Raw genomic sequence first — 16,442 nt, 5'->3', positions numbered from 1 at the left:
GTGTCAGCGATAGTTCGCCTACTCTTCGCGATAGACACCAGAGGGATTCTAATATAACGTCCACCGAGTAATGCTTACAAACAGGACGCCCAGTTTAACATCCATCTGAGGGATGGCAGACACACTCATGCCTCACCCTACCTCACCCTACCAGTCTAGATAGCTCAGAGGGCAGTGCCCATACGATCTTGGCTATCCTACCAGTCCGGTACTTCTCACAGGTCAATGCTAGTTGAGTCTCATTCCTGAGAGTTACCAAAACAGTTAGAAGGAAGACCACACACAAACAGAAACAAAATATGATTTATAGCCGGCGAAGCCGGTGTTGTCAATGAACGCGTATGTATTATGTTGAAAAGCCAGATTTTGCTGGATCCCTTGGCTTGAGAATTTCGAAGCTTTGACGCACAAAATCGCTCAATGGAGGTCGCCATCTTGCGGATGCGGAAGTATGCATAACAAATTGAAAAAAGTTCAAAAGGAGTTTGTTTCACCCGTCTTTGTTTGATTCACAATCTTATGCACCTCTAATTTGTAATTAAAATACTTTAAGACCAACCTCGGCCCGCACGGGCCTGGTTATCTTCAACGAAAATCGTCACCAAACACCGGAACCAATGAGATTCGAGCATTTGAAAAAATATTTCAAAAAAGCTTATTACGCGTTTCAGAGGGTGAAAACGGCGTCAAATATTCTAAAATTGACGAAGAATTATTTTTTAGAAATCTCGCGGTCGTTGGGGATAGTTTTTCACAGCCGGAAATATCCGAAGTTGAGATGGAATTCACCGAATTAATCAAGAAGTAAATTTTATCAATTTTAATCTCATCCAGAATGCAAATGGTGTCATTTTAGGTCTGAATTTGCGAAATTTTGTGAGCTGACCAATCAGCGATCAGCTTAGGTCAGCCAATCAGCGCCATCGACACGGTTTGATTAACGACAGTCACACATTGCCATTGAAACGGCGCTATCATCTGATCTGTCGGCACTGATCTTACTGCAAGCTAACTTCTTCTGGTGGAGGAAGCCGCAGTGCCCGGAGAGAACCAGTCCTGACAGCGACTGAAGTTAGAAGACTACACACATACTGTGAAAACGTATATTAAGCCCAGTTAAAATTTCTTAAAATAGGCCCCAAGCTAGCACATGGTATAGTTACTTCCTTAAGCTTCTTGTGACATTTATTGTATGTCGGTATTGGGGAGGACTGTCTGCTCTTCTCTTTTACCAAGTCTTACCAGGTACGGTACCTACTACACCTACCTACTACCAACTACCTAACTCACTGATGCCATAGTGATGGGTAAAATAGTGGCAAGAGGCTTTGGCTTCGCCGGCTCATTGCGGCTTTGCAGTCGGGTACTAGTAAGCTTGATGCAATTGTTAAGGAGGAGTAATTTCGTTTACCATGCAAAATTGTCCAAAGTGTGGCAATATGGCAGCCATTCAAAGGATTCGGGCACATAGCTAGACACAGAATGCATGGCAGGTGATGGGAAACCCTCGGATCAGGTATGGCCAGTATGGACGCTCTGCATTGTACCTCGTTCGCCTGTGAATTAAATTATTTTATGTTTTCGCTCGTTCCATTATTTATGGAGTCTCCATTCTCAGAAGCAACTCGCGTCGACCATGCATTTGGAAGCCATTGCCTGAATTATGCCTTCTGAGCTGCCACTCGTATGTCACATGCACGCTCTTCCATACTCCACAAGTTTCTGATGAAATGACAACGTGCTTACATTTTCTTCACACTTACACACGCCAGGATTTGGCTACAGCCGAGCGTCAACGGAAACAGGCAGAACAAGAACGGGATGAGCTGGCCGAGGAGATGTCGAGCAGCGCCACCAGCAAGTAAGCTAGTGTACTCTTCTCTGACTGAATGGTTGATTTACTCGTTTGGGATTAACTACCGGTAATTAGATTATAGTGAAACAACACAACACTTCGATGACACTGGAATATAACATTTAACCGATCGAAGTCCTTGGACGGTATTGTTTATAGCGAGGAGCATGCATAACTTCCCACATGTTTCTGCAGATCGGCCATGTTGGAGGAGAAGCGACAGCTGGAGTCTCGCATCTCCCTACTTGAAGAAGAACTCGAGGAGGAACAAAGTGCCAGTGATCTTCTCAATGATCGTATCCGCAAGGCCATGAGCCAGGTATGCATTTGTTGCATCACACCTGACCATGATATTGCATAACCGCATCATTGTTGTCCTGTAACCTCAGCCTTCGCATGAATCCCAATCAGGGAGTATAAGGGGTGTTTGGATGGGGTTTTGTTGGCACCCACGAGTCATAGTCTTTCGATGATTATAAACTTGGATGTACAGTGCATTCAGAAAGTATTCAGACCCCTTCACTTTTTCACATTTTGTTATGTTGCAGCCTTATGCTGAAATCATTTAAATTCATTTTTTCCCTCATCAATCTACACTCAATACCCATCCTGACAAAGAGAAAACAGGATTTTAGAAAGTTTTGCAGATTTATTAAAAATAAAAAACTGAAATATCACATTTACATAAGTATTCATACCCTTTGCTATGACACTTGAAATTTAGCTCAGGTGCCTCCCATTTCTGTTGATCATCTTTGAGATGTTTCTACACCTTGATTGGAGTCCACCTGTGGTAAATTCAATTGATTGGACATGATTTGGAAAGGCACACACCTGTCTATATAAGGTCTCACAGCTGACAATGCATATCAGAGCAAAAACCAAGCCATGAGGTCGGAGGAACTGCCTGCAGAGCTCGGAGACAGGATTGTGTCGAGGCACAGATTTGGGGAAGCCTACAAAAAACATTTCTGCTGCATTGAAGGTTCCCAGGAGCACAGTGGCCTCCATAATTCTTAAATGGGAGAAGTTTGGAACAACCAGGACTCTCCCTAGAGCTGGCCGCCCGGCCAAACAGAGCAATCGGGGGAGCTCTACAACACAATCCTGTCTCTGAGCTCTGCAGGCAGTTCCTTTGACCTCATGGCTTGGTTTTTGCTCTGATATGCATTGTCAGCTGTGAGACCTTATATAGACAGGTGTGTGCCTTTCCAAATCATGTCCAATCAATTGAATTTACCACAGGTGGACTCCAATCAAGGTGTAGAAACATCTCAAAGATGATCAAGAGAAATGGGAGACACCTGAGCTAAATTTCTAGTGTCATAGCAAAGGGTCTGAATACTTATGTCAATGTGATATTTCAGTTTTTTCTTTTTAATAAATTTGCAAAACTTTCTAAAATCCTGTTTTCTCTTTGTCATTATGGGGTAGTGAGTGTAGATTGATGAGGGAAAAAATGAATTTAAACGATTTCAGCGAAAGGCTGCAACGTGGAAAAAGTGAAGGGGTCTGAATACTTTCTGAATGCACTGTATACCATTAGTTTCATTAACTTCATACATTATTGTTTCAGAATGTAATAGGAAGAAGTTTGATACGTCCTACAATTATGGATCGTAGCGTTATCCATAGGATCACTGCTACGTAGTAAGTCATGCACCCAGCACTGAACTGGAAAGATAATGGTCTCGGTATTCTGAGGATCCTTTGACCAGAAGGTCCTTTGACCAGATCCAGAAATGGATCTGATGAAGAGATCTTGCTGATTAACTGACTATCTGTCTAATAACACTACAAGCACAGGGGAGTATTATGCCAGCCTCATGCAAAATTTCCAGCAGGCTATCAAGGGCCTAACACCGAGGGACGTTGACCAAATGTATAAACCTCCTGTACTACAACACACCTGTGCGCAACACACAGACATTTGTGACTATGGCTTCGAACAACATGAGCACCTCTCTCCCCATTCTTGTTCTGCCCCCCCCCCCCCTACCCTCCAGTGAATACTTTCTGTTTCGACATTTAACGTCCCATTTGCTTGGCCACCATTTTCCAAAATATACAATGATGAGGAACTATCTGAAGCAATGGCGACATAAGTGAAGAAGCAATGCATCTGCAAACTCTTGTTTTACAGGCATAGACTGTTTGAAGTACAAATTGAGCATGTGCATTGAGGTCAAGGGTCACTATACTAAACAAAATATACAATGTTGCCCTTTCATTCCGATAACCTTTGAATGCCTCTCACAGGTGTGACCCATGTGATGTAGTCAAATTAAAAAATCAGTCTTTGGATTATTTTCTGCTCCTCCTTTAACATCCTCTGACTGATGCGGAACACTTGTCTCATAAGCAGTCTGAACGAATATAATGCAAATGGCAAAGTGTTAATTTTAGTGCAAATGGCAAAGGAAAATAAAATTTTAAATTACATATTTTGTCATATTTTGCAAATTTAAATGGTCTTGAGAGACAGTTGTCAACGCGTTGCCATAAAATGCATTATCGTTGATTTTTGGTTCACGAGTTATCAAACAGTGACCACTATATTCGTCATGGGTGTGTGTGTGTTTGTCTGTCTGTCCACAGCATAACTGAATGAATGAATGAATGAATGAATGATCGTTTTAAGGCCATTTTCCCCGCTAGAGCGGGGGTTAGCCTAAATAACTACCCGATGATATCATCTGATCTTGATGAAACTTGGGAGGGAGGTTGATATCATGATCGAGTTGTGTCCTGCCTAGAGTGGGCGTATTGCGTCTTTTGTGGGCGGAGCCACGCCAAAAAAGATGTCTTTTTAGGGGGTAATCGAGTTCAAGCTACATCTTCTCCAAGGGGTTTGGTGGAATCTGACAGGGGTTTCGGTATTTGGTTAGGCCAATGTCATGTGTCTAGCCCCACGAAGCTCGATTTTACATTTTCGCCCCAAGGTCAAGGTCACAAGGTCACGAAATTTAGAAAAGTCGACTTTTGATGGTTTTATTACATTGTTCGCTTCCTGATAGGGTGAAATGTCGTACATGATCTTATATTATCACATACATCATGAAATACAAGGTTTCCAACAAATTTCAGAATCTTCGACCTTTGACCTTTGAAGGAGGTCACAAAGGTCAAATTTTCAAAGTTGTCAGAATCTAACCGAATTTTCGGTATTGTATAGCTAACTAACCTCATAACTGATTATGCATTATTTTCTATCTCATTTCAAGGTCAGTAACCTTCGTTTTGACATTTCCGGGCCTGGCCTGTCCGGGCCTGTTTCGGTTATAGTCCGTCCTTCGTCATTGAATACCGGTCGCTCGTGAACCATCGTCGTCTCCTGACTTGTTATCTTTTTTGTTGTTGTTTACATGATCAAGGCTCATGTAAGAGCTTGTATGTTGCCAGACAAAACAGTATGCAATAACAACTTGTATTGATGTAGCCGGTAGCATACTGGTAGGGTGCTGCTCGTGCTGGTGAATAGCTTGAACCCGATGAGGAACCTGCACGATTGTGCTGTGACAGGTGGAGCAGATTACTGCAGAACTGACCAGCGAACGGAGCAGCGCGCACCGTTCGGAGAGTTCCCGGCAGCAGCTCGAGCGGCAAAACAAAGACCTGGTGGCAAAGTTGCAGGAGCTCGAAACCTCGTTCAAGGCCAAGGCCAAAACGAGCCAACTGGCCTACGAGGCAAAGAGTTCTCAGTTTGAGGAACAGCTGGAACAGGAAGCAAAGTAAGGCAAATATGCACATGATGTTCCACAAGAACCATTGGCCCAATTCGCGTCCGCCATGTTTTTCTCGCCCCTTCATTAAATGTGTCTGCGTGGTTAAACTTACAACGTGACAAAGGGCAATTTATTCCACATTTTGTGAGTTACAGCAACTTGACTATGTCCGATGGTAGTTGGATGTATGTAAGCAATCTATTTTTCCTTCAAGATGCTGTGCGCACCACATATCGTTTCATACAGAGATGCAGACTTTGTTTTAAAACCCGGTATCAGGTAGTTATTTCAAAATGGTACACCATGGACATGATATCTCATTTTGGAATCAAACTCTTCATATTCTGTGTTTAGGGTAACCCATGGGTGAACACGTGTACACAAGTAGTTTCTGACTATTAGGTTATGGTTAGCATCATGGGTGTCCATGGGTGAACACGTAAGCTGAGGGTAACCATAACTATTCATTTACTATATGCATATTATATGCTTCTATAATTAACTGTTTCTGACTGATGTACTTGAATTTGGGAATAATTAAAAGTTATCCAACACTCTTGTGGCCCACTCACCCCACAAAAAACTAGAGCACGAATTAGCACGACCACGAATCATAGGCCTGAATGTGCTTCAAAACGACCAAAGATGCACTCAGGTCTTGTGTCTGCATGAAAAACAACAGACGCTGCGTTTTTATAGCAATTAGAAGAGTTGCTGATAACTTTGATGAAATTGTGCTCTTGGGGTTTATGCAAGGTGGATGACGAGTAGCTTAAGCGCATCACGGGGACTTTTAATCCACCTGAGGGGATCTTTTGATAGATCAAATTGGCAAGAATGAAGGTTTGGCTTTTCAAGGATCCTGCATAATACCTTTGTGCCCTGTAGCACTCTGTGCCATCAGTTCTTATACTTCTTCTTCTTCTTCTTCCGCTTCTTCTTCTTCTTCTTCTTCCTATATCGTATGCTGCAAATGGCTGCATGTGCGATGCATTGCCCTCATTGGAGTTCAGGGTGCTGGCAATAGCTCGGAAACTCTTCACAAAGGACACATTGGGATCTTTAACATCCACCAACTAATTCTGGTAGACGGGACGCCCAATTATAATGTCCATCTGTGGGACGACACACACATTGATCCGTCACATTGCATGCGGAACACCAGGATGACAGTTTATAGCTGTTTCGGGAATCAAAACCAGACTGAACAGCTTAGATGCGAGTGTGCGTACCTCCAGGCCATCATGCCAGCCCCTGCTATCTGTTGTGACTTTGGCGAGAAGCTCCATAATTTTTTTTTTCCCATCTTTTGGACATGTTAGCCTGGTGTTGGCTTAGCGGTTCGGGTGCTGGCTTGGGATCCTAGGATCCTGGGTTTGAATCCCGGTCGATCGCTGAATTAACGCCAGGTGGGTTGACTCAGCCTGTCATCCTTCTGAGGTCGGCAAATTGAGTACCAGTTCACTGGTAATTCCCTGTGTGTCGCAAGAGTCGACCCACAGGTTGGTGGCAGGAAAGGCATCCGGCCGTAAAACATTGCTTCAAAAAGGGGACCAAGGTGCCCGAAAAAGACCAACCCCTGCCCTGCGGGGAAAATGGCCTCTAAAGGTGGTTCATCATCTTTTGGACATGTTACCAATTTTCAAACTCTCTGTGGACACTATAATTGGTTGGTACGGAGGGCTCAATGAAAATGTGGGATCTATGGATTGCACGGCACACCAGCACAACCTTATTGCTTTCCTGCCTGCCTCTTCCTCCTCTCATTAATATCGGCAAAATGTTATTACTCCCACCAGGGAGTAATGCATTCGATCGTGTCCGTCCGTGTGTGTGTGTGTGTGTGTGTGTGTGTGTGTGTGTGTGTGTGTGTGTGTGTGTGTGTGTGTGTGTGTGTGTGTGTGTGCGTATATGTGTTCGTGTGTTTGTGAACAAGATATCTGGAAAAGTTCTGAAGGGATTTGGATGAAAGTTGGTGGGATGATTGTCCTTGGGATAAGGAAGAATTGATTAGTTTTTGGTGAAGCTCAGGATATTATTCCGGATCCAGGAATTTCTTGAAGGATTGTTTACCATTGGAAGACAGTGCTCTTTTTTTTAAACATTATCTTCTATATATTCTATATTTAACATTGTGATATGAAAATAGTTTTCATATTTGTTGTAAATGTAGTTCAAACTCGTGGTTATGCGTTAGAGCGGTGTATTTTGTTAACAGCGTCGTCTTCAATGGTCATTTTTTTTTTCTAATAAAGACATATTCTGTCATTTTAAAACCACCAAAGTGTGTATTCGGTTTCCCCGTTTCATAAAATGTATCGTTTGATACGTATAATGCTTTAAAACTGTTTTTTTTTTTTTGTTTTTTTTACCTCAGTAGAGATATCAACATTTACCTCAGCGAATGTCAATCGCGGTGTCAGTATTTGATGAACTTATAAAGACTTAGGTGGGTTATAAGTGTGGCCAGCATGTGCACGGGATTCTTCCCAGAAGAATGAGTGGTCGCATTAGCTTGTACGACTTAAAATGAGCGAGTTTTGTTTTGACGTTTGGGCCAGTTTTACATGTTGTATCCCTAAGGAATGAAACGAACGTTTTCATGGCTTACAATTTTATTTGGTCACACATGCCTCAAAATACACTCACTTATATAGAATTGAACGCTGAATGCGAAAATGTAAGTGAAATTGCCTTGTTCTTTTTTAACATTATCTTCTACATATTCTAAATATATATCTGTGCAGTGTCTGTCTTGTGTTGTCTTGTGTTGTGTTGTCACTGAACTACTCCCTCAAACGTTTGTGAAATCGTGCTATTCCAACTTGACCCACGGCGGGAGTATGCGCTCTACTGAGTGGCGTTCTCGTTTTAGTTTTGTTTTGTCGTCTACGAGTAACATAACTATAAGCAATATTTTTATATCAAACGCAATATCAGATGAGTAACCAACCGACAATCCCTTTCTTTTGCTTAAAATGCAGCACATCGTCTGACTAGGTGACTCCATCATTGTCCGCCCCGAAATCTGAAACATCCAGCAGTCTAAATCGTAAGCCGTGGTCAATCGGAGAACACCTCTTCACTTTGGCCATTGTTGTGTGCCTGCCAGGGATCGAGCCACACTCGGAAAGAAGTTACGTTCCACTGATAAGAGACTGAAGGACATGGTGCTGCAGGTGGAGGATGAAAGGCGCCAGGCTCAACAGTACAAGGACCAGGTATCTAGGCTTATTGTGGTCGGTTTCGTCACCTCTCGGTGTAACATGGCTTTGGTAGTTATTGGCTTATTTATTGTGGTGGAAATAGTGATTCTATGACAGTGGCAGATTCAACTGTTGGAAAACTTGACTATTTTATAATAAAATATTAGGTGTCATCTATTTGTAATGCATCCATAATTTCCTGTATCCCCTTCCCCAAGCGCTATGTCTGTGATTACATGGATAGTCCCTTATAGATGTGGCTGGCAGGAAGGCCTAGACTCCAGAGGTACCCACACTCGCCTATAAGCTGTCTAGCCTGGGTTTGAATCCCGACCCAGCTATAAACTGTCACCCCGGTGTATGGATTCATCAATATGTGTGTATGGACGTTAGACTGGGCATCCTGTCTGCCATCATTACTTGGCAGACGTTAAAGATCCCACTATATCCTTTGTGAAAAAGAACAACAACAACAACATGCATTTTAAGGCCATTTTCCCTGCTAGAGCGGGGGTTAGCGTTGCGGTCCCCATGACAATCTTCTCCATTTTGCCCTATTTTCTGCATCTCTCCTTGTTAACCCCCTTGCCCGCATTTCTTCTTCCACCATCTTTGGCCAAGTCTTTCTCGGTCTTCCCCGTCCTCTACTTCCTTCTACATTCATTTCCATCACTCTTCTCCACCAGTCACTTTCATCCTTCCTCAACACATGCCCAAACCATCTCAACCTGTTCCTCTTCACAGCATCAATCACAGGCTCTATTCCCATCATTTTTCGCAATTCATCATTTGTCTCAACTCTCTCAACTCTCTCTCAACTCTCTCTCTCAACTCTCTCAACGACAACTCTCTCAACGACAACTCTCTCAACTCTCTCTCTCAACTTTCTCAACGACAACTCTCTCAACTCTCTCTCTCAACGGCTCTCTCTCAACGACACTCCGCACATCCGTCGAACCATTCGCATTTCCACCCTTTCCAGCCTTCGTTGCCGCTCTACGTTCATTACCCATGTCTCGCTCCCATGCCTTTGTGAAGAGTCGGCGAGTTATTGCCGGCACTCTGAATAAATGCAAGTTTCTGCCCTGACCTCCTGAGTCGGAGTGGTGACCCATCCAGGATTGTAATCCGAGCCATATACTTTGCTACAGTAACACTGACCCTGTGTAGTGTGTATAGAGCGTGATTCATGATCTGATCTGATAGATTGACAATTTTCCTGGAAACATGTGCTCTGTTCGCACAGAAAGGTTACTTGAGAGGAAATGCTGTTGGCATCCCTGTTTCATAAGCGTCTCAATGTTTTTATGGCGAGTTACCCTGTTGAAAACGTCTGATGGACGTCGAACTGGCCGTGTTTTAGGCAGACAAGGGAAATGCTCGCCTGAAGCAGATGAAGCGACAACTCGAGGAGATGGAAGAGGAGGCGAGCCGTGCCAATGCGGGACGGCGCAAGATGCAGCGAGAGCTGGAGGAGGCCACCGAGGCAAACGAAACCATGGGTCGTGAATTGACCTCTCTAAAAAGCAAGATGAGGTGAGCAACGCCTCCTTTAAATAACCTTGTACGTCTAACACGAAAACCAGACCTGTATTACTCTTTCAAGGACTCTTCATCTCAGGGCGCATCCTCCACCCAACCCTCGGAGTGGAAGCCTTCTTATGCTTCCAGTGTATAATTGCTCCGGATGTTTAAGTATCTAGTGCTACTTACAAATTTTATTTGTGTGAACTATTGTTATTACCTCCGCCGCTGAAAGTGGACAGAGGTTATGTTTTCACGCCTATCTGTCTGTTTGTTTTTCGGTCTGTGAACAGCAGCAGGATTCGGACGTTGAAAGTTGTTGTGTTGTGCTATTATTGTTATGATTATTTTTGTATACAAGATCGAGGCTCGTGTAATAGCTAACATTAATCACAAAAAGACAAACGGACACATAAAACATAAGATAAAGGGAGCGGGAGACAAGATGGGGAGAGAGAGGGAAGCACACAGGTACAACATTTGAGAGCAGGGACATCGGGAGATCTGTGGGACGGAGAGGGCTTGGAGGGGGAGGAGGCGCGGGAAGGGGGATGAGCTATAAAACACATGGACACTGCGAGGACTTCCTGATGACGGATTCGGACGAAATTTGGTGGATAGGTTGGGTGTGCGATGAGGACGAATCCATTTGATTTTGGTAAATATCTGGATCCGAGGATTTTTTAATATTTAAAGTGATTCTTCGCCATTGAGAAATATGGCCAAAAACAATATTTGACATGATATATCAAAACGTTATGGACAGATTATGACAAGACTTGGTGGATGAGTTGTGTACCTGACAAGAACAAGCTGATTCGATTTTTATTAAAGTACGGATGCAGATCCGGCCTAGCAGTGGGATACAAAACGTAAACGGTTCAGTTTGGTTGAGGTAATGAGGTATGCTCTCTACCGAGTGCCGTTCTAGTTTAACTTGTTGCAGTTTTTACGGCGTAGCCCACATGACATCGCCGTTTAGAACAGTGTTTGGCTGTCCGTATGTCCCCTCAAAGGTACACCAATCAGAGCTGAGGATCTGGTCACATGACAGGGGTGATGTGATGTCATTACGGCAGTGCGGTGGCTGACTCCGCACACCACCATTTTGATTCCAATTTCGTTCAGGCCTGACATATCGTCAAACCTGTCATATATCACAATCACCATGCTCTACCTTTACATTTTTCATTCAGTGTGAAACACAAACAAACAAACAAACAAACAAACACTTTCTTTTATATATATATATATATATATGATATAGATAGATAGAAGATAGATATAATCGTAACACTGCAATCCCTTTGTCGTTATTGCAAAGTTTCTAGATTGAAGCGGTGTATGGTTGGTTCATTGTTGACTCGAAACAGAGAATAAACCAGTGTCTCGATGCAAAACAAATTTAATACTTACATTTTTTGCTAACTGGTATCCCCACCCACATCATAATATCCTCCTGAACTAAAGCATCAAACAAGCCCGGATATGCCGCTGTTAGACTTTCGGTCTTGTTATTTCTTCAAGGGTTTATAGACTCATGGGGGAGCTGAACAACAAAGGGCAGCATTTTCACAAATTACACAAGGTTATTGAGGGTGGACATGCACAGGAAGGAAGCACAACGTTAAAACGAGCAACATTGGCCCATAGAAGAAGAGAATGGGAAAGAATCCGTGTGTGTACAAGAGATCATGGATGAGCACGGAAGGTAGTGATGGGAAGCACGATTGAAACAGATGGTGACGTACTATTAAACGGACATAGAGAGAGTATTCCACAATCGGGAGAACAAGTGAACAAATAAATGCAGGTGGGAAATTAACGTGGATTTTGGGGGGGGGGGGGGGAGCGAGAAGGTGAGGGGTTCTTTTGGAAAGCATGCAACCTGGAGTGGCTTGGGGAAGAGATAGGAGAAGACAGGAGGAGCAAGGCTAAGAGATGTAATCTTTTATAAAATAGCGCATCAACCCGTCGCATGTGGGAGAGTGACAGCGGAAGAGACTTCCTTTCAATCACCTCCAGAGGAGCAAGGTGGGAAGCAGGAGTACCAGGCCAGAGTTGGGAAGCCCTGCTACATGGATCTCCATAAGACAGCCTTGTACACTGTGATGAGCTTAATGCAGCTCAAGAACGTCTTAGCTCTATGGAGAATACCTGGATAGGGAGTAGCCTTTCATGGTAGTTTGGTGATATGATCCTCCCATGAAAGGTTTTGGCCGGTAGAGAAGTCAAGGAATTCCAGGAACTATAATTCCTCCGGTGTCTGTCCAGAGAAGTGAATTTCGTTTCACAGTATTATCAGTGTTATGCTTTCATTGTTGTGTTCTTGTTTTGGGGAGTTTTCAGGACGAATACTCGTAGTCTTGTACATCCTTCCAATAATAATATCTCAACATCTTGCTTGTAGTTATATCAATACAGTGTATCTTACTATAATTCACCAAATGTCCGTCCGTCCGTCCGTTCGAAGGTACCGCAAAAACGGCTAAACCGATCACAACGATATTTTGGGTGGGTATTCCTGGGACCCCTGGGAGTAAAATAGGCTATATTGTTTTTCCAAGTTTTCCAATTTTCCAGTTTTTCCAAACACGATGGAATAATATTTACTGATATGAACAGTGATATGGCTTTTGTTGAAATTCTATGTACCAGGAGAGAGTAGATCGACTCCAGACGAACTCTTCCTATATAAACGTGCGGCTCCGAAGAAACACGGCAGCGTGTGCAAAGCGACTGAGAAACAGGTGTAGCGGCCGCTTCCGTGTTACAGATTCGGCACGCACTCTTCACACATAGACTTGCGACTGAGAAAGACGTGTAGCGGCCGCTTCCGTTTTGCAGAATTCAATCTTTTTTCAAAATGGGCGCCATATACTGTTTAGATTTTGATGATTTGCATGTGATATGATTCAACGGATGTTTACATAAATCGTTTAAAATAAATAAAAAAGCCTTCAATTTCTGATATTTTACCTTTTCATTTGGTCTTCCCAATTGGAGCCCCACCCTTAGGGTGGGTACCGTTGCTAGTTTTATAAATGTTAGGCCTTGATGTATTCAAACTCAACATTCCCAATAACATCTCCCGTGAACCACAGGCAAGGAAGCTCAGCTCTGAGTTCAAGTTATTCCAGCGGAGGCCGCTCGGGTCGACGAGGCCTGCGGACTCTGGAAAGCGCCGACAATGCCGAGGATGACATCGACGGGCGTGACAGCGACAGCAGCAGCAAGTAGACCCTGCGGCCCAGTCTCCTGTATAATTGTTCCCCACTTCCATATCCCGTTGACCCAAAATGCTTCCTTCCTCTTGTCTGCGCACCAGATTGCTCACATTGTCTTAACCTCACGCTGGCGCTTCACCCGCGAGATTTGCGGGCTCACGAAACCCCGGCCACGTGAGACACAGTCGAAAACGCACAGGCCTCATTCGGAAATAACTGTCCTTCCTTGCGATGGCGTAGAAACCAAAGCACCAGTAGGCCTAGGCCTGCGGATACTTGGCAAACACAGCGCTGCTTGGACAATGATAAATAAAATTCTCTCAAAAGGATTTTTTTTCTATTCTACATTAACCAATTGCTTTCCTAATATTGTTCAATAACACAATTTGCATTCATTTAACTTGATGGTGCTTCCGATTCTTCCTCCTTGCTGCACTTTCTTACGTTTCAAAGCATGCCATCTATATGTGCCACTCGGCGATCTACACTCAACCCGGAAATGCCTTCTGCGTTCTATCAGACACAGGTTAGGCCTGCAGATTCGGACAGATGCTTCTGAAGCAATGGCGCACACTGCACACGTGTATTAGCGAGGCTCACAATTCTGTCCATCTATATAATAATAGCGTAAGGACTCGACTTTGTTATCCCTTTTACGCCGCACCCAGTGACCCGATGCCCACGGCACTAATGGATTTACGATCTACGAACCGCGCTCTTTGTTTATCACGTACAGCCATACTCGAAAAATCTGAATTAGCCGACGTTGGGGCCCAAAAGCATCCGATTAACTGCCGATACGACGCCATCTTACGACGCCATCGTATTGGCGTCTGCTGGGCGAAGGCGAAGCAAGCCGTCCGCTGATTGGACAGGCGAAGGCGAAAGCAAGCCGTCCACTGAGTGGACAATCCAGAGCATGCATTTGTGCCGGTGTTGGCGATCGTTGTTCATATACGCACTCTTCATTCTCATCTTTCTTCCTAACTCTTACTCGGACAAGCAAATCCCCTATGCCATCCATAATGGTACACTCTATCCATACACCACATCCTCCCTTCCGTGGATGTTCCACGGGTTTCGGCTAGTCCCTATTGAATTCGTTGAGACGAGAGGCGTGCTTTGGCAACTTTGTGAGCAGGTAAATGTCATGGCCAATGCCTCGGAGTGTTTTTACTCTCTGTGTCTCTCTGCCCTTCTTGCTGAATTAAATTCATTTTCTGGCGCTAATATTGATCGACATCGAATCGATTTGTCGAAATAACATCGTCAATGGAGATGGACGTCCTCGCATTGAGCACCAACGGTTGGTTCGACCGAAGTAGTCTTCTATCCCTTCAGGCCTACTCGGTCTGTGAGCTTTTCCGAACCATAAATGGTCTTCTTATTCAGACACAGAGGTCAAGCTCACTTGAACGAACTAGATAACAAAAGGTGAAAGGTGAACACATCGCTATTGGAATGGAGAGGAACAGGCGAAGGAGAGACAAACAGGCCTGACAACAAACAAGGTAGAGAGGCGGGGTCTGCATGAGAACAACAACAACAGGCATTAAAAGGCCATTTCCCCTGCTAGAGCGGGGGTTAGCTAGATCTTCATGTTAGGTTTTAGTTAGGTCTTCATGAGAACAACAACAAGTAGGTCTTCATGAGAACAACAACAACAACAACAGGCATTTAAAGGGCATTTACCTTACTAGAGTGGGGGTTAGCTAGATCTTCATGTTAGGTTTTAGTTCGGTCTTCATGAGAACAACAACAAGTAGGTCTTCATGAGAACAACAACAACAACAACAACAACAACAACAGGCATTTAAAGGCCATTTTCCCTGCTAGAGCGGGGGTTAACTAGATCTTCATGTTAGGTCTTAGGTAGGTCTTCATGAGAACAACAACAAGTAGGCCTTCATGAGAACAACAACAACAACAACAACAACAGGCATTTAAAGGGCATTTCCCCTACTAGAGTGGGGGTTAGCTAGATCTTCATGTTAGGTTTTAGTTCGGTCTTCATGAGAACAACAACAAGTAGGTCTTCATGAGAACAACAACAACAACAACAACAACAACAACAACAACAGGCATTTAAAGGCCATTTTCCCTGCTAGAGCGGGGGATAGCTAGATCTTCATGTTAGGTCTTAGGTAGGTCTTCATGAGAAGAGCAGAAACTCCGAATGCTGACTATTAATGGGAAACAATTATTTAGGAAAAGAAGAATAACAAATGCTTCTCATGCCTTATAAATCCCAAAGCTTCACACAAAATGCACTTTTTGCAAACTCTTCCCACTTTGTCTTCTCCCGAGAACGACTATCGTCTTAAAGCAACTCGCAGTGACACTTGAGGCTTTATTTTTGAAGCACGTTTTTTTTTGATCTTGAACGCACGCCTTTTATATGTACTCTGTACGAACACCGAAATAAAATGCTTCCACGTGATCGCACACCTGCTTCTTTTGTGGGGTCAGCCAGGGAACGTTTTTGGCTCAAGTCTTTCACGAACCTGCTGGCCAGGCTTGACGTTCGATTAAAGGTGACTCGTGCAGAAAATTTTCACTTGTTCAGGATGCCGGAGATAACTCACCTACTCTTCACAAAATACACTGTGTGTTCTTGAATACCCAGCCCCAACACTGGCAGACGGGACACCCAATTTAACGTCCATCTGAGGGACGGCACACACTGGTGAATTGGCCTGCCCGTGAAACACCGGGATGATAGTTTATATCTGGATCGGGATTTGAACCCAGGCTGGACAGCTTAGAGGTGAGTGCACATACAGTGCCTATAGAAATTATACACCTCCTTTCAAAATGTTCACCTTTTGTTGCCTTACAGCCTGGAATTAAAATGCATTAAACCAAACTTTTTCCACCTTCCTTTACACATCGTAACCCACAACTT

At 43.8% G+C, this 16,442-nt stretch overlaps 1 protein-coding gene across 3 annotated transcripts in view; it reads left to right on the top strand.

Annotated features, from left to right (window-relative positions):
- The window catches only part of LOC137426955 (myosin-10), a 169,285-nt gene extending 153,303 nt beyond the window's left edge, over positions 1–15,982 (top strand). For 2 of the 3 annotated variants that reach the window (XM_068116014.2, XM_068116013.2), the window contains exons 36-41: positions 1,773–1,861; positions 2,051–2,174; positions 5,378–5,586; positions 8,693–8,801; positions 10,150–10,322; positions 13,415–15,982. In XM_068116014.2, coding sequence (XP_067972115.2) covers positions 1,773–1,861; positions 2,051–2,174; positions 5,378–5,586; positions 8,693–8,801; positions 10,150–10,322; positions 13,415–13,550 — 840 coding nt within the window. In that variant the 3' untranslated portion in view covers positions 13,551–15,982. The remainder of the gene's footprint in view (positions 1–1,772; positions 1,862–2,050; positions 2,175–5,377; positions 5,587–8,692; positions 8,802–10,149; positions 10,323–13,414) is intronic. The other variant, XR_013623590.1, reaches the window with a different exon arrangement.
- Positions 15,983–16,442: the final 460 nt, after the last annotated feature.

The sequence above is a fragment of the Myxine glutinosa genome, chromosome 5 (assembly GCF_964187855.1).
Source record: "Myxine glutinosa chromosome 5, kmMyxGlut1.1, whole genome shotgun sequence".
NCBI lineage: Eukaryota > Metazoa > Chordata > Myxini > Myxiniformes > Myxinidae > Myxine > Myxine glutinosa.
Note: the sequence above shows the minus strand (reverse complement) of the source record. Positions and strands in the feature narration are given on the sequence as shown.